This window comes from Phyllopteryx taeniolatus, chromosome 7, assembly GCF_024500385.1.
Source record: "Phyllopteryx taeniolatus isolate TA_2022b chromosome 7, UOR_Ptae_1.2, whole genome shotgun sequence".
Lineage (NCBI taxonomy): Eukaryota > Metazoa > Chordata > Actinopteri > Syngnathiformes > Syngnathidae > Phyllopteryx > Phyllopteryx taeniolatus.
In genome coordinates, this window is record NC_084508.1 from 29837341 (window position 1) to 29856422 (window position 19082).

General features: G+C 42.2%; 1 protein-coding gene across 3 annotated transcripts in view; it reads left to right on the forward strand.

The window, feature by feature from the left end:
- Positions 1-10517: 10517 nt before the first annotated feature.
- LOC133481277 (BMP/retinoic acid-inducible neural-specific protein 3-like) overlaps positions 10518-19082 on the forward strand; it is a 90141-nt gene continuing 81576 nt past the window's right edge. The window contains exons 1-3 of one of the 3 annotated variants that reach the window (XM_061780442.1): positions 12003-12122; positions 17946-18058; positions 18140-18355. Coding sequence is in view for 1 of the 3 variants with exons in the window: in XM_061780440.1 (XP_061636424.1) it covers positions 11869-12122 (254 nt within the window). In the remaining 2 variants the exon portion in view is untranslated. Of the gene's footprint in view, positions 10964-11814; positions 12123-12147; positions 18059-18139; positions 18356-19082 lie in introns of those variants that run through there. The other 2 variants (XM_061780440.1, XM_061780441.1) reach the window with 2 other exon arrangements.

Genomic DNA, 19082 nt, shown 5'->3' on the forward strand with positions numbered 1-19082 from the left:
AAATCAAGACAACTATTTACAATACATCACAGTAAAGATGTTATAAAGTATGTTTTGATTTTGTTGGAGTGGTCACATTTACAAATATAATTTTTTTTTCTCATAAAAATAAACTCAACTCCCTGAAGAGGTGAAAAATTTCCACATCTTGAAAATGTAGATTAATTCTAAAGTGATACATGATCACATCATCTACACACAAATTGTGTGTGTGTGTGTGTGTGTGCATGTGTCTGTGTGTGTGTCGGTGTCTTACTGCGCTCCACCGAATATACGCTGCATGTCAAAATCATTCAGTGTGAAGGGGGACAACATGAAAAGCATCTTGGGACCTTTATGCAGTATATACAGTGGGTACGGAAAGTATTCAGACCCCCTTAAATGTTTTCACTCTTTGTTATATTGCAGCCATTTTCTAAAATCATTTAAGTTAATTTTTTTCCTCCATGTACACACAGCACCCCATATTGACAGGAAAAAAATTGAATTGTTGAAATTTTTGCAGATTTATTAAAAAAGAATAACTGAAATATCACACAGCCATAAGTATTCAAACCCTTTGCTGTGACACTCATATATTTAACTTGGGTGCTTTCCATTTCTTCTGATCATCCTTGAGATTGTTCTACACCTTCATTGAAGTACAGCTGTGTTTGATTATGATGATTGGACTTGATTAGGAAAGCTACACACCTGTCTATAGAAGACCTTACAGCTCACAGTGCATGTCAGATCAAAATGAGAATCATGAGGTCAAAGGAACTGCCTGAAGAGCTCAGAGACAGAATTGTGGCAAGGCACAGATCTGGCCAAGGTTAAAAAAAAAATCTGCTGCACTTAAGGTTCCCAAGAGCACAGTGGCCTCCATAATCCTTAAATGGAAGACGTTTGGGACGACGAGAACCCTTCCTCGAGCTGGCCGTCCAGCCAAACTGAACAATCTGGGAAGAAGTGCCTTGGTGAGAGAGATAAAGAAGAACCCAAAGATCACTGTGGCTGAGCTCCAGAGATGCAGTCAGGAGATGGGAGAAACTTCTAGAAAGTCAACCGTCACTGCAGCCCTCCACCAGTCGGGGCTTTACGGAAGCCTCTCCTCAGTGCAAGACACGTGAAAGCCCGCATGGAGTTTGCTCAAAAACATCTGAAGGACTCCAAGATGGTGAGAAATAAGATTCTCTGGTCTGATGAGACCAAGATAGAACTTTTTGGCCTTAATTCTAAGCGGTATGTGTGGAGAAAACCAAGCACTGCTCATCACCTGTCCAATACAGTCCCAACAGTGAAGCATGGTGGTGGGGGTCTGAATACTTTCCGTACCCACTGTATCGAGATTGTGCCTCTATGAGTAGACAATTATTTAATCATTTCACTTTTCTATTAAGAGGTTAAAAATATATGATGAAAACCTTTCCAATGTTATACTTAGTTTATGAATAATTACATAAAACAAAATTACAACTGAAATATGAACTGGAATTAAGGCTTACCACAGACTCAATGTATTTCAATAAGATTGAGGCCCATAGTCCACAATGGTTAGCACATCTGCCTCAACTCCAGCCTCACCTGTGTGGAGTTGTATGTTCTCCCCATGCCTGTGTGGGTTTTCTCCAGGTACTCCGGTTTCCTCCCACATTCCAAAAACATGCATAGTAGGTTAATTGAAGAATCTAAATTGCCCTTAGGTGTGAATGTGAATGCGAATGGTTGTTTGTTTATATGTGCCCTGCGATTGGCTGGCAACCAGTTCAGGGTGGACCCCGCCTCTCGCCCACTGTCAGCTGGGATAGGCTCCAGCACGCTCGTGACGCGTGTGAGAATAAACGTTACGGAAAATGTATGGATGTATGATCCCCATAGTCACCCATTGGGATACATGTTGTACCATGCTGCCAGGAGTAAAATGGACCAATCATGGTGTGTGTTCTGTGTGCTGCTCTCAACTCAATTGATTTTTACTCCTTGTCTCGCAAATAGATAAGAAGGAAAGAAAAAAATAAACACAACAATACCTTGCTTTTCCACAGTTAAAGTTTGTTTTACACCTTTGTTTGTTTTACATCATATTGGGTCGGCTGTTAAAGTTTACAAAATGAACAATTATAACAAAATTGTAATACTAATAAATGTCTGTGTTACTACTGCTCGCTTACTGCTTAATTCAATAGCAAGAAACACGTTTACAGGATATAAACATGGATCAATGTGTATATTTATATTTTTCACAGAGGGTTTGCATTATATCATGAAAAGTTATATCATGTTAAAGTTTACAAAATGAACAATTATAACAAAATTGTAATACTAATAAATGTCTGTGTTACTACTGCTCGCTTACTGCTTAATTCAATAGCAAGAAACACGTTTACAGGATATAAACATGGATCAATGTGTATATTTATATTTTTCACAGAGGGTTTGCATTATATCATGAAATGGCTGTTTCTTTCTGTGACTGGCAAGGGAGAAGGCAGTCTGCATTTAATTTTGTTGGATTTTCACTGAGCAGGACATATAATGAGCATCATTTTCACAACTTAGACAAGAGACATTTACCGAATACTTCAAATTAAACACACAAGTTTTCTATTGAGGTATAATTCACACTTTTTGAAGATTGGTAAGGTTTTTCATGACCACTTTGACCAATGATGCCATTATTGAACAAAAAACATCTACAATTTTGATTTTAAAAATTAATTTGTTTTGTAGATTTTTCACAAGACACAAACCTCTTTCTAATGGTCACTAACCTGCATTATCTGAAAAGGACCCACAAATTATAAAGAGAATTAAATGAAGGACAATCTTATAACTAGATACACTATATTGTTGTCACTGGCTGGTAATACAGCTACTAAGATGAAGCCCAGTAGTGCCACAAATAAATCTAAATAGCACTGAAAATAGAAGCATGAAGATGAAAGATAGTATAAAAATGTTACATTACTGTTGGTTTGATGAGGTCTTTGCATGCACTTTTATGAATTAATATGTGGACTCACATATCATTGAATACTCATCCGTTGATGAACAGTAAAGATAATGACCCAGATGAGCTGTAAGTATATTGTAGCTACTGATTAAAGCTTAGTTGGGCTCCTCGATTTTTTTTTTTTCACCACTTTAATGTATGTCTCTAATGACATGTGTTGGCCTTCTATGAACAGTTTTTTGTAATTGGTAGCAATTTTGATTTTAGAGATACAGAGGCAGTTAACTTGCATCCCATAAGCCTGAGTTATTCTCATCTGAACAAAAGGAAGGTCGTCACAGAGGAAAAACTCATCTTGACATTGAAAGGCGAGGTTTGTAGATCACAACGAGGTACCACCAACCAACACTACAGTGTCAAAGTACAGAGAAAGGCTGTCAGGTTTTCAAGCTAATTAAAACCCTTAGCTTCACTCTGTTCCCTGATCACTCCTCACAGAGACCCATGAGTGGCATCAATAAGCACGCACAGGCTTAAGTGAATGTTTACTTCCCCTAATGACTATCTGCCTCAGTGCTGAGTAAATGCAACTTCCAACGTCCTCTCTGCCGCTCGTTGACTCGTCTCACATGGAGATAGTACCTCAGCCTGGGGTCTGTGTACCAGCTGTTCGCCGACACTAGATAATTTGCTGTCCATTATTATTTTGCTGTGTGTAATGAGCACTCTGTAGTGTGCGACCTCAGAGGCATGCAGTGTTTGTCAACAGCAGGATGAGTATTTTCTGACTGAAAATATTTTGTATTTTTGCTCAGACAGATGGATAAATAGCTGCATGAATCTGTTATAGTGATTATTTGCCAAGGATGCCAGTGTCTGTCATAACCATTATATTGTATACCCACCTGTGACTGGACAGTTGGCTCATTAAGATACGTTTGGAGATTGGAGCGTCCAGTTTATCTGATCAAACATACATTTTCACTATTTCAGCAGACCCCATTACATTAAAGTTTTGGGCAGCAGAGTCACACCTACTTTCCTGTAACAAATGTATGATGAAGCAAATGACATTTAAATTCTAAATAGATACTGAGCTCTAAAGAATACTCAGACTCAACATGAAATATGTGAATAATAGGTGGAAAATGCCAAGTTAAAACTCTTTACATGGGTGTTTTTTTATCCTTTGTTTTATTTCACGCCTGCTAATTGTACAACCCCAATTCCAATTAAGTTGGGACGATGTGTTAAACATGAATAAAAACAGAATACAATGATTTGCAAGTCATGTTCGACCAATATTTAACTGAATACACTACAAAGACAAGATATTTAATGTTCAAACTTTATTTTAATTTTTTGTCCTGTTCGGCTGTTAGGTCAAGCAGAATGGAAAATCTGTATCCCTTTTATGCCGGAACAGTTTTATTGTGTCAGAGTGGAGTTTTTAAATTTCCGCTGTGGTATTATAATTGAGGTTTATTGAGAATCAGACTTGATCAGTCGAACAGAGCAAAGTTTCTAGAAGGGAGAGAGAAACAAAGACAAAAGACAAATCACAAATTGTGAACAGGTTGAGAGAAGTAAACCATTACATTATCTACAACAATGAAACATTACATATGAGTGTTGCATGGGGCTGTAGTGCTACACCCTGTGAGGGAAGGACAGGACAAGATAGAACAGGACAAGGACAGGAGAAGAAGCATGCAGGGCAAGGGTCGTGAACCCGACTGTACAACTGAACTGTGGTGGCATTAATTATGTGAATTATAAAAGTCTACAGGACGAGAGTATAAGTGAGGGGATACACAAGCGATTTGCATATTCATGAGTTATTTGTCGCAGTAAGTGCGTGACCCCACACCCAGTGAAAGAGTCCTAGGGGTGTGTGTCTGCGGATACATGCAAGTGAATTGATACCGTTTACATGCACAAAGACTGACAGAAGTGTCCTGTAATTGCTGTGGCCGCACCGCGGCGGCTGAGCACCCCACCCAGTCAATCGAGCGGCGGGATCAGGCCCAAGGGTCCACCCGAGAGCAGCCCGGCGGACGGGACACGTCCCACACCGAGGGACCCAGGGCGGTCCGCTCGCCCCACCGAGGCGCCCCAACAACTGGCCACCCAGTGGGGGCCGCAGGGAGCCAATGCCACTCCACCAGCCAACCCCTCCCAACCCCCCGCCACACCCACCTACCCACACGCCCCCCCCACCCCCCAACCCCCAGGAGAGCAAGTTTAATGTTCAAACTGATAAACTTTATTGGTATGGGGCTGTGTTAGTGCCAATGGCATGGATAATTTACACATCTGTGAAGGCACCATTAATGCTGAAAGGTACATACAGGTTTTGGAGAAACATGCTGCCATCCAAGCAACGTCTTTTTCAAGGACGCCCCTATTTATTTCAGCAAGACAATGCCAAACCACATTCTGCACGTGTTACAACAGCGTGGCTTCGTAGTAAAAGAGTGCAGGTACTGCCTGCAGTCCAGACCTGTCTCTCATTTAAAATTTGTGGCGCATTGTGAAGTGAAAATACGACAACGGAGACCCCGGACTGTTGAACAGCTGGAGCTGTACATCAAGCAAGAATAGGAAAGAATTCCACCTACAAAGCTTCAATAATTAGTGTCTTCAGTTCCTAAACGTTTATTGAATATTGTAAAAGAAAAGGTGATTTAACACAGTGGTAAACATGACTGTCCCAGTTTTTTTGTTGCAGCCATAAAATTCCAAGTTAATGATTATTTGCTAAAAACAATAAAGTTTATCAGTTTAAACATTAAATATCTTGTATTTGTAGTGTATTCAATTAAATATAGGTTGAACATGATTTGCAAATCATTGCATTCGTTTATATTTATGTTTAACACAACGTCCCAACTTCATTGGAATTGGGGTTGTACTAATAGCAGTAGTTAACTCATTTACATGTTACTTAAAAAACACTGAACATTTAAAAAAAAAGTGTTATGATGTTGATAGTTTAACAAACACGCATTCATACTCGCATTGACACCTAAAGATAATTTAGAGTCTTCCATTAACCTAACATGCATGTGTTTGGAATGTGGGAAGAACCCGGAGAAAACATTCACGCACGGGGACAATATGCAAACTCTGCACAGGAAGGCTGGATACGAACCCACAACTGTGAGGTGGTCATATTAACAGTCCTCCATCATGCGGTTCGTTATTGCTCATAGTGAAAAACAGTTTTCAAACTTGATCAATTTGATGGTTTTACAACGATGATAATACAAAATCTGTGTGTACTGTTTTGAACTGAGTCGATATTGGGCTGGTTCGTGGAAGTGGGCCTGTAGTGTACTTGTCCTTCAAAGTCATAATGGATCTAGCGGGGCGAAAGAAAAGACACCCAATCCCAAGACATGATGATGAAACTGTGACAAATCAACTCTTTCTCTCACTCCACTTTCTGCAAGTCGCTGTGCCATGGGATTCCAGCTTCTCTTTGAGTTTGGGAGTCAGTGAATCTCATGGCTCAGTGGTGTTCATTTCTATAATCCAATCTCTGTATAAAACCTTCCTTTGAACATCGACAGAAAAAAAAAAATGAAAGACCGCACATCTCCCTCCCTTCTTTCGTCCGCTCTCCGCCGCGTTGATTTACGCACAGTGTCCGATGCACAAGCACTGGAATAAAGCTGGGATGAAGCAGATCTAATTAACTTTTCTTATGGGGAGAGTGATGATTATGGTGCTGGAAGAATGAGCTACAAGATGAGGGCAAAAATGATAACTAGAAGGACTTTAAGGTTTTACACGGTCCCCTCGTCTTGATCATCATCATGATCACAACAACCATTATTCCCCAAATAATTGAACATGTTTAGGAATCATTTCACCTAATGATAATATCCATTTGAAATATACATTTAGTTGATTGAACCATTAGTAGTACACTGTAAAAAAATGATTTTGGAGAGGGGTAAATATTCATGAAAACCATCTAAAATTTACATTTTATATTTTACCTACACTACCGATTTGACAACAGTAAAAAGTGTTACCAAGAAAAATTGAGTAAAATCTACCCAAAAGCCATTGGTATTACAATATGAATCACGTGACGTGTGCATGCCGCACTATTTGGCTAACGTTTCATCGGCTCATCAGCGCATGTAGTAGTAGCGTGGTCGTCTCCCAAATCCCAACTTGGACGTTGTGGGATCGCTTAATGAGTAATTAGTTGTGTATGCCACCTTTCACCCAAAGTGTTCGCTGATCTAAGTTAGTTACAAAGCATGCCAAAAGTACTTTACCTCTGAAACCTCACCGGATGCATTAAGTTCCTTGGCTCCCGGCAGGTTCTTAGCGCTGGGGTCCTGGGTCCGCACTTGGTTCCCTGGGTGGGCACTTGGCTAGCTTGGGGCGGGATGGGCTAAACACCTTGCGACACTGGCAAGAGGTTACCTGCATGATCGTAGCCCAGTCCATCAGCGAACACTGTGATCCTATAGTTTGAACTGGTCAGGCCCAGAATTGGTGCTGCATCATAACTATGCTATGTATGGATATGAGGACTCGAAATTTGGGGTGAAAGGAGATGTACAGTAGTACAACTCCAACTATTGCACAAATGCTTGCCTTTATGTTTTGCCTGTGTGTCAGTCTTGGCTTGCTACATATGGTGTATCACAACCTTTATCGGTGACATAATACAACAAGTTATGGGGGGAAAAAAGTGTTTAATTATTTTCTTTTTCTTATTTTAGCTCAAGAGAGGGCAGGGATAGGACACGCACGGAAATAAAACGTGTATGTAAGACAAAATAAAAAAGCATTTCTTGGCAGAAACCACAGAGCCTAAAGACATCAAGACAAAAAAAGAAGAAAATGTACCATGTAGTTAGTTGTGGTGTGGGCCGAAGAACCTGTATAAGATTGGTGTGGCTCCAGATTAAAGTGCACTTCTCTTCCAAGGTTTCCCTTAATCTTTCGCTCTATATGTATGAATCTTCATTGCTGTCACGTACGTGGTTAGGGCAAAGGCGAGGAACACAAGGCAAGAACATGGTGGACCCAATTGCAGGGAAGCAGGGAGGCAAGGCAGGAGTGCGGGAATCTCAAAATAATAATATTTAATCACAATGATAAAAACAACTGCCGACTATGACATGGCAAGACATGAGACAACGACAATGAACCGACAAGAACTGAAAGAAACCAGGGAACTAAATACAAACAAATTGACGAGACAACGAGGAACACCTGGAGAAGACACGAGTGGCTGGAGAGAGCTGATTGGTCGACACAAAGTAGACGAGAACAGGTGGATACAACAACCTAATGAGCACACGACAAACATGGAACACAGGAAAACATGGAACAAAACTAAACAACCCAAACCAAAACACAGACCATGACAGTACCCCCCCTCTAAAGGAACGGATCCCAGACGTTCCCCAAACAACAACCAAAAAGTCACCAACCCAGGGTGGGCGGAAGGGGGCCTGGAGGAGGGTACAGAGTCCACCCCTCAGGTCAGTCTGGTGGCCATCCAGGCCACCCGAAGGTGAGGTGCTTGGCTGAGCGGTTCAGGAGGTCGTCCAGGACGCCAAGCACCAGGGTATTTACAGGGCCATTCAGGAGGACGGCCACGGTGCCGAACCCAATGGTAATGCAGGGGCCAGGCAATAGGGTTGGGTGGCGGCCGCTGGACGAGCGCCGCCGGAGCAGGGTCCGGTGGCGGCCGCTGGACGAGCGCCGCCGGAGCAAGGACGGGTGGCGGCCGCTGGACGAGCGCCGCCGGAGCAAGGACGGGTGGCGGCCGCTGGACGAGCGCCGCCGGAGCAAGGACGGGTGGCGGCCGCTGGACGAGCGCCGCCGGAGAAGGACGGGTGGCGGCCGCTGGACGAGCGCCGCCGGAGCAAGGACGGGTGGCGGCCGCTGGACGAGCGCCGCAGGAGCAAGGACGGGTGGCGCAGCTGCCGAGGAGCCGGAACGGGAGCCTGGCGCAGCTGCCGAGGAGCCGGAACGGGAGCCTGGCGCAGCTGCCGAGGAGCCGGAACGGGAGCCTGGCGCAGCTGCCGAGGAGCCGGAACGGGAGCCTGGCGCAGCTGCCGAGGAGCCGGAACGGGAGCCTGCCGCAGCTGCCGAGGAGCAGGAGCAGGAACGGGGCCTGCAGTCGCTTCCTCAGCCTGCCGCCATTGAGGTTTGGGAGTAGAGGGTACGGGAGTGGAAGAGTGCACAAGGTCTCGGGAAGGTGAACTAGAAAAAATGGCTGGTACTGAACATGGTGGCAGGTTTGACTAGACGTGACTTAATTGGAGCCGTGGAACAACGTGTGGGAACAGGTGAAAAATTAAGTGACTTGTGAACAGGGGAAAAACAACGAGGGGCGCCTCCGTTGGCCACCACGCGGCGGTCCCGGGTAGATGGCCAAACGGGTGCCCAAGAAAAGGTCAGAGGGAAAGGATTTGGACTCACTGGGGTTGGAAACGGGGAGACATGACAAAAACTGACGAGGACGGGATAAACTAGGGAAGGAACCAGAAAAATCTAAATCTGTGTCAGATTCAGAATCAGACAGGAGGTTAACTAAATCGGGGCCATCTTCACAATCAGAAAAATCAGAATCTAAAGAAACGTGGATGTAAAATAGTAGGGCATGGTGAATAACTAGGACAAGTAGGGGGACCCGATGAAAAGGACAGAAAAGACTGAACGATAGGGCTTACTGGAGGAGGGTAGGTATGGATGGCAGGCTGAGGACGGTGGGAGGCAGTTTGGTGGTGTCCAGGGTGACGCCATGTTCTTCCCGCTGGGTCCTGTTCTGGTCGGTTCATTCTGTCACGTACGTGGTTAGGGCGAAGGCGAGGAACACAAGGCAAGAACATGGTGGACCCAATTGCAGGGAAGCAGGGAGGCAAGGCAGGAGTGCGGGAATCTCAAAATAATAATATTTAATCACAATGATAAAAACAACTGCCGACTATGACATGGCAAGACATGTGACAACGACAATGAACCGACAAGAAGTGAAAGAAACCAGGGAACTAAATACAAACAAATTGACGAGACAACGAGGAACACCTGGACAAGACACGAGTGGTTGGAGAGAGCTGATTGGTCGACACAAAGTAGACGAGAACAGGTGGACACAACAACCTAATGAGCACACGACAAACATGGAACACAGGAAAACGTGGAACAAAACTAAACACAACCCAAACCAAAACACAGACCATGACAATTGCAGGTTTCATGGCTGCATAAGCGGTAGTCCTACAGTGTCTACTTTATATAAGGATGTACAATTTGGTGCTGCAAATGTGGGCCTATGTACTGTATGTATTCAATGTAATATGAAGACAAGCAAAAGCCTTTTCAGGAAGTGAAAAAAGCCAAGGGGTAGGAATAAGTGTTCATTTATTTCGTTAAGTGGTTATTTGACATCATCTACCCTTGGAAAATAAGATCCAGCATCCTCTGACCGCCGCCTCCTTCTGAACACCTCCCACTCTCACTCACGTCCCAGCCAACCGGGAGTGCTTTTGCTGCGCGAATAAATTAAAATGAGGCTGTGCGTTAAAGGCGAGAGGGAGAGGGAGAGGGCGCCGTTCATGCGATATGCACACAGCAGCGCGCGGCCACTGCGGCCAGTGTCAGCATACCCGTATGCGCCCCTCAAGGTGTTGATGGAGAGCTCGTCGTAACTTCCTCTTGACATTTTGGCCGAACGGAGCAGAAGGGATGCAGAATATGCGATATTGCATGAAGTGGACTTCTAACATGTGAGCTTTGGGCACTCTTAGAACATCCGCGACTCGTTCTTTGGGATTGTATCATTTGAGCTGGATTTTAAAAAACAACAACAACAACAACAACAAGAAGAGGGCGAGAAAAGAGCGGCAATGGTACAACTGCGCTAAAAAGTAGTTTTCTCATGCTGCCTGGTCTGTGCGTGGAACCATCCACAACTTCGCTCGCCGATCAAATCATTTTATGGAGACCAATTCCCTCAAATTACGGACCACAGCGCTTCCCAAGAAGGTAACAGGCTCCTTTAAATCAATCAAAAATACCTCAAATTTCAAGTACCTTGATTCAATACCAATGTATCCACTTTTACTGGTCAAATCCAGTTATTTGTGTATATATCTGATTTTCATAGTGTCTTCATTTCATTAGCGCATTTAGATCGTTTACTTATAATGTGTTTCTTTTTTCCCCCCATTTAATTCACCTTTTATCTCGAATGCACTGTTTGTTGGTTGAATTTGTTATTACTGACTCGGGCACAAGCACAAGGATTCCAGTGTACCTGTTCTAACCTATTTTTAACTTGTACACATGCAATAAATACAATTCTATTCTAAGACAAAAATGTAGCACTAGATCCAATTTGGCATAACATATGCTTCTTACACTGTATTTTAAAAAAAATATTTATTCTAACATATAGAATGTATTTGTATTTATTATTTTACGTATTATTTTCATTGAACAAAATGAATTTACGAAATGGCCTTTGGGCAATGTATCTTTTTGCCCCCCCCCGCCCGGTATTGTGGAATCACCTGAGGAAATTTGGTGTTAAGCTCAAAAGCACCCCAGCAGGGCTCAGTGAAGCAAATCAATCATTACTAACATTTATATTTTGGTCCTCTGTGAGTCTCATAAGTCTCACTCTCAAGTCCAAGCCTTACCTAAATACCAATTCATACTACCTATAATAGAGTCAATTCAATATGTAATAGCATGTCTCAATACTGTAGTACAATTCCTGGAATCTCTGAGCTCAGTTATATAAGGAAATGCAGCTCGAGCATTTGTTTTCACCGCTCACACTTCAAAAACGTAATCTCTCTCTCAACTCATCCTTTCTTCTTTATTTCCTTTAGGACAATTACGAAGTGAAAGGAGAATGAGGAGTCAACGGGGACGGTGGAAGCAGCATGAGTGGCCCCTGTATCACTGTTAGACTGACGGCCCTCATGTTTCTATGGAAGTGGATAACACTAAGCCTGCTACTGAGCCGGATGTTGGTAGGGGTCCAGGCTGCCGAGCCCGCACTTGCTGGCTTCACTGGCTCTGCAGGGCCCCTGGGCTGGCTACTGACAGGCAAGGGTCCTTTCCACCACTCACAGGAGTTTATTGATTTCACAGAGCGCTACCAGCAAGGATTCACCACCAAATACAAAATATACAGGTAAGATTTCAGAATCTTAAATAGAAATAAGGTAGCTTGCTTATGAGAAGCAGGAAAATACTTGAAACTCAATTTATAACTATGTTTGACTTTGCTGGGCATTCTAGCATAAAAAGGGTTTGTAGAAAAGGTTTATTATTATTTTATTTTTTTACTTTTCCATTTGACTATAAAAATACTGAGGTCAGTGGAAATCAATGATAAGTATTAGGGATTATTACTTGCTGCACACAAATGAAAAAGCTATATGCATGTGTGTTTTGTCTTACATAACTAACCCTGATATATAAAACAACAAGGTTTCATACTGCATAGCAATACAAAGTGAAGATACCACACCCACGTTTGAGCAAAGGAGATATCCTACTGAGCCAGCTGATGTGTGGCTGAGTAGTAAGAATGGCTTCAGAGGTGTTTGTTATGAAGCACAGTGGGTGTGTACATATAGAAGCCACAGGGTATTGTTGGAAAGCTACTTTCTGATATTTCTTCAGGTTGCAGAGACAGATAAAAATCAGGGCTAAAGTCAGCGTTTCAAAATCCTCCTTAAATGAATGCACACAATGATACACATGAACGGGTTTGCGCAATGGGAGTCTGTTTTTGAAAGTCAAATTCTTAGATATAACATTTCATCTGAAAATGTTCACGTGAACCTCGAAAGCGGCAACAATACTCGCGTCCTTCATCTTTAGCAAGCAAATGCAGGTGTCGTTTGTTCTGGTATTTCCCCCTCGAGTTGCATTCTCTTTCAAATACAAATATCGCGGAAGAATTCAAACTTTGACTGGCTTACATAAACTGCAATTTAGCATATCTTTAAGATAACAAAGCACACATAATTTAGCAAAATATTGTATTTTATTAAGTGGATTTCAACAGTACATGCGGACATATGTGTGTCTTTCTTTAGAGGTATATACAGTATGCTTTTCTAAGATTGAGTGAAAGCTGTCAGAGGGTTGCTTGGTTGTTTGTGACCATGTGCCAGGAAGGTGGATGCTTTGTGGAAAGAGTAATGCTGTCAAAGTATCCACACTGCATTAGATGACGAAGTGATACAATTTGGACACAGGTTTTACTGGCGCTGGCGTTTATTAACTGACTGATGTGACAATGCGAGGTAGGGACAGAGAATTTACCTTTGTTGGCTTCACCTAATATAAGCATAAATGACGAAATGTCAGTAAAGACATGCAGAGGAAAGAATAACAATTTCATCCCAAAAAATAACATTGAAATGGTAATATACACATTTGTACATTTGTACATGAACAGTATTAATTCAATGTCGAAATAAAAGAACTAATTTACACAAAATAGCCACCTAACTAAACTTTAATAGCCCAAGACAATTTATTTCAATGTGTTTGAATGAAGTAAATAGTAACTATTGTGACAATTTACGACAGAAAACTCAAACTGTCTCAGGAATAACTTAACAAAGTCTTTATTCCAACAAAGTAACACAAAAAAAACAAAACAGTTCAACACAAATTACTATTGCCATGTAGAAAAAAAAAAGAGTAATCACATCAAAAGGCGCTATTAATGAGAGGAAAATGAGTGTGTAAGAATTCCAATAAAAAACAAACCAAAAAAACTACAGTGCTAGATTAAAAGCAAAAAGGCACAGTAACAAAAAGAGGATAGTTCATGCAGAAAAAAAAAATCATATTACAGCGAGGAAGGAGTGGAGCCAGGAAGACACAAAAAAAACAGGAATACATCGAAGGTATCTTACATGGATCAAAAAACAGGAGTGCGACAGGATGCAGTACCGCAATCGGTAGTAACAAAGGCGTCTTTTTGGTGTGGCACTGAGCTTTGGACAGTGGCTGATTGAAATTAACATCCACATATGCCTTGTTGCTCTACTCTCCATTGATACACACGGTGCTGACTCGGGACAAAGAAGAACACAAGGAGCACAGCAAAAAGAGAAATAAGAACAAACTCATCGACTAAGGATCATGACAATCCATTTCCCACATCTGATTGGTGCTTGAAATTTGATGTTTAAAGCACTAAAAGGTGTTTCATTATGATACTGCAAGTAGTATACACCCGTACACAACAATAACTCCTCATCTATGGAGTGTGGCATTAACCAATTCACTAACATTTGGAGATGCTACAAATGAAAAATGCAGTGGTTGCTCAATCCCTCCCTCTTTTCAGAACAGAAATCCTGACAACAAAGGCATAGGAATCTTTGGTAACCAATTTTATTCTGCTTTTTACAGACATAGTGCCCATTATGTCAGTGAAATGTTTGTTGTTTTCTGTATTTTCTCTGGTTGTTCGTCTGTGTCATTAAATGTCAAACTGTTTTTTGACAACTGACATTAAAATATCCTCAGTGGGAAGCTTTCTGAGTGATTTTCCTTAGTATTTTTAAAAGAGGTGTATTATTGAGTGGGTCTCTGTAGTCCCTGCATTTCAAGTGTGAAATTACACAACGATGTACATTTTTTGAAAAACCAAACCGTTCAGATAATTTAAAACAAACAATGCAGAGAGGTAAAAAGAGAAAATGTGTGCAGGTTTTCATCTCACTAGTATGTTATCCTGTATTTTTTAACATCACAAAATACTTTATATCGCAGGGTTAAAAAGGAAAAAAAAAAGGCAATGTAATTTTTTTTACAATATCGTGCAGCCCTACTTTCGTCAGTCCGCTATATGTGGAACATCATGTGACTCAAGTGAAACACAGGATAGCTGACTCCCTGTGTATGGTATGCTAACGAGCATAAATAGGATTGAATACATGATTGTGTAAAGCCGAATTTGCTAAAATGTTCTTTATGGCCGGTGTCTTTGGACAAAAGTTAAATAAATGTATGTCCTTTATTTATACAAATATGATATCATCCATGTAAATAACAAAGCTTAAACACCGTCTACTGTTATCTTTGGCGGCTCTGTGGTGACATCTGTAGTGTTTAAAAAAAGACATTGTCGGCGTTTAAAGTTCCTACGGGTGCTTTTGAAACGGTCCCCTTCCCCATTCACCCGAGTGAGGAGGAAGTGTTTTTACCCAGTTTGCCTCATGCGGAAGTAGTTTGTGCATATTCTGGATTGACTTCCAAAGTCGGATTGAAAACAGCGCTGTTCTTCGTTAGGCAAATCCGTTTTTATGTTGGCACAAGCCACAGAACGGAAGCAGTGGCCTATGTTCATGAGACAGAACCGCCTCCCCAAAACCTGTTGAAATCAGTAGGGCTGTAATTTCTTCATCCTTGGGTGTTTTGACTGAGGCATGTCACAGACATGTTGTGAAGACACCTTGGTTTTAAATTGTGAAAAAAACATGCATAATACATGCATGCAGTAACTATATCTAAAATATGTATAAAATGTTATCAACACATGGCTTTTGACAGAGCGAACCAAGGGACAGAAGGAGAGCTTTTGAAAATTATCTAAATTAACATCCTTAACTACCAAGCATGTGTCTATTGAGTTGATCACCATGTCTAGGATGCAGGCCATGCATTTTTCCCCCCCATATAAGTCCTTGCCCCCCTTTCCGACACTCCCCTGTCAAATGATCTAATGAGCTAATTTTTCTTTCTGGCTCATAAATATTCTACAGAGAAAAGTTGGCCTATGCTGTCACTGGGGCGTGGAAGTTAGGGATGAGATGAAAGGCTAAGGGAGTTGGCTGGATGAGGGGAAATGCAGGGAACCAACACCTTATCCCCCCTGCTAGTGGGTTGTTTCCACCCACAAGAACAAATTGCAGAAAGTTGTTCCAGTATATTCTAATAGAAATAGATTTGAGGTTCAGTCTTTCTGAAATACCATAACTAAGATCCATGGAATGTCAAATATGACATTTAAAAAAAAAAAAACTCCACCCCGCAAAAAACTTCACAGCATGTGGAAAATAATGTGTATGAAAAATGTATGAATTTTAAATATGCAAGAGAGTGATGTAAAGTAACTTTGGTAAGCCCTAATCCACTGCCTTGATACATTAATGGACTCCTTGAATTCATGTGAATCACAGGTATGAAAGCACTTGCAGGAAGCAATTTTGCTCCTCTGCATTCAGAATATGTAAAGCAATTAACGTCAGTCCTTCACTGACTGCTCTTTGTTCTCACACGAACAGAATGAGTTTGACATGATTTTTTTCCCCAATCAGTGGTAGGAATTGGAAAGATGAACAAAATACAGTACTGTGATGAGAAGTAGTGTTTTTGGGAACTATGAGAGGCTCTCATAGTGTAGCATCATGAACAGCACCATATTAGTCAAAATGTCAGGTCCTCCTTTATCCTCTTCATGGACCATAAATTTTATATCACGCCTCATCTGCCATGTTTTATCCGCTCATTTCTCTCATTCCCTCAGTGTAAGCAAATAAAGCTTGGTTAGATGTAAATAGTCCATGTAATTGTTCCACAATTATTAGGGATGCACCAATACCACCTTTTTCAGACTAAGTATGAGTGCAAGTACAAGCCAATACCGAGAGATACTGATACTGGACCGTTGGCCGCAGAAGCACAAGTTTGAATGTAAACAAACAACTGCAGTTTTCAAACAGCAATTTAGTTCATCCGTTGGTTAGTAAACACACAAACAGGAGTGGTTCACTTCACTTTACTTCATTGGAGCTCTGGCTCTCATCCCTCTCCATATGCTATCTCCTCCGAAATGCATTCTGCGCTGAGGGGACGCTGGCCGGGTGTTGTTCATTTTAGGAAGGTGCAGCTCCTCGCAGTTGTAGCATTGTAGACAAACGACGAGAGTCTGCTAGTACTCAATGCGGCTTTTGATACGGTAGATTATAACATAATGCCGAACAGGTTGGAAACGTGGGTAAGACTAATTGGAACGGTCCTTAAATGGTTCAAGTCCTACCTGGAGGAAAGGAGTTATTTTGTAACCACTGGTAGTGTTCACTCTCATCGAATGGCAAAGACCTATGGGGTCCCTCAAGGGTCAGTTCTTGGACCCCTCCTGTTCATCCTGTATATGCTACCCTTGGGTCAAATTCTTCAGAACCTTAATGTTGACTATCATAGCTATGCTGATGACACACAGGTATATCTACCAGTGTCTCCAGATGACTACAGTTCAATTGAGGTGTTGTGTCACTGTCTAAAATAACTGGATGAGCCAAAACCTTCTTCCGTTCAAGGTCAGAGGACAAAGATGTTTTGGGGTCAGTTAAAAATCATATTTGCATCTTTATGTTATGTAATACATGCACGTCACTTCCAGCAAGTTGTCAACTATGGTTTAGCTAAAAATGAAGTTTTTATTACACATATTGAGCACTCCCCGAACATACCCGAAACTCAAGAAGTGGTTACTCCACCTCAAGGTCTATCAGAAGTGATGTTGCAATTGACAAACACAGCACGCTACACTCTATACGCAATGGCGAGCAACGTGTAGGAATAGGAGGAGGAGGAGGAGGAGGATTTCGACGTACAGGAGCACCCAACTGAACTTGGCAATGTCAAACCGTACATGTTTAAGACGATCAGGAGGTCAGAAACTGACAGTGTCAACAAGCTGTACAACAGAAAAAGAGTGGCCACTGGGTTGATGTGACGGTATGTCTTTATACAGTCATGGCTAGAAATAATGGCACCCCAAGGGTGCCAGTATTTTTTAGCACAACTATACATATTATATATTCATATATGTTTCAGTGACACGGCACAACTGCCCAGTGCATAATAACCATAATAGAGTCGTTGTCATGAACTGTGTGCCCTGCAGTCCTTTTGCTGGAGCCTGGGTGGCGCTTTGCGCCTGTCTCGCCCTCTCTCTCTCTCCCTCCCTCTGTCTTCACAGTAATCAGCACCACCTCGGCCGCACACTTGTCATCAATCAGCCCTCATCATCACCTGCATATAAGCCTGCCAGATCTCGGAAACTCTCGCCAGAGTATTGAAGCTTCTCCAGCGGTACAACGGCTCCCCAGTCTCCAAGTCAGCTATGTAATTCCTTGTCATCGTTCTGACCTTCGTGTTCTTCCTTGTCCTCAGTTTATCCTCTGTGTCCCTCGTCAAGTGGATCTGTGCCACCTCGCCATCAAACCAGCCACTTGTACTCGTCACTGCCTGCCACATATTCTCTGCCTCCACACTCGCCAGCGCATCTCAAGGACCATCCCCATTTCCCTTTCAATAAACTCTTCATCACAACCTCTCAGCCTCCGCCTGCTCTTGGGTCCAGTCTCTATCCGATCGTGACAGTCGTAGGTATATACAAGGAAATCCTCACCTCTTCTCCGCGTCGCTTCGCCCGCTGCACCGTGGCATGGAGTGATGAATTTTATAAATGCCATCTTTCCCAACAAATAGGCCTGAACCTAATCACATCATAGGCCATAAAATTGTAGTGCACTAATTTAACATAGAGTGTATACCATTTGCATTTAACAATTATCCATGATTACAACATTTTTCTAGTTCTCTGATGGCAGTGTCATAGAGTCGGACAGCGTCTATGGTTTTTGTTTTGCTGTTTTAGATCAATAGTCCTAATTCATTTTTAACAGAATGGTATTCAAGTAGGCACGGTGGACAACTGGTTAGCGCGTCTGCCTCACAGTTCTGAGGACCTTGGTTCAATCCGCGGCCCCGCCTGTGTGGAGTTTGCATGTTCTCCCCGTGCCTGCGTGGGTTTACTCCGGGCATTCCGGTTTCCTCCCATATCCCAAAGACATGCGGTGTAGGTTAATTGATGACTCTAAATTGCCCGTAGGTGTGATTGAGAGTGCGAATGGTTGTTTGTTTGTATGTGCCCTGCGATTGGCTGGCAACCAGTTCAGGGTGTACCCCGCTCGGATAGGCTCCAGCACTCCCCCGACCCTTGTGAGGATAAGCGGCTCAGAAAATGGATGGATGGATGTTATTTAAGTTATTAAAAACAGTTTTTCCTTTAAAAAAATCTGCACGCCATTACCAGGAACATTTAGAAAAATTA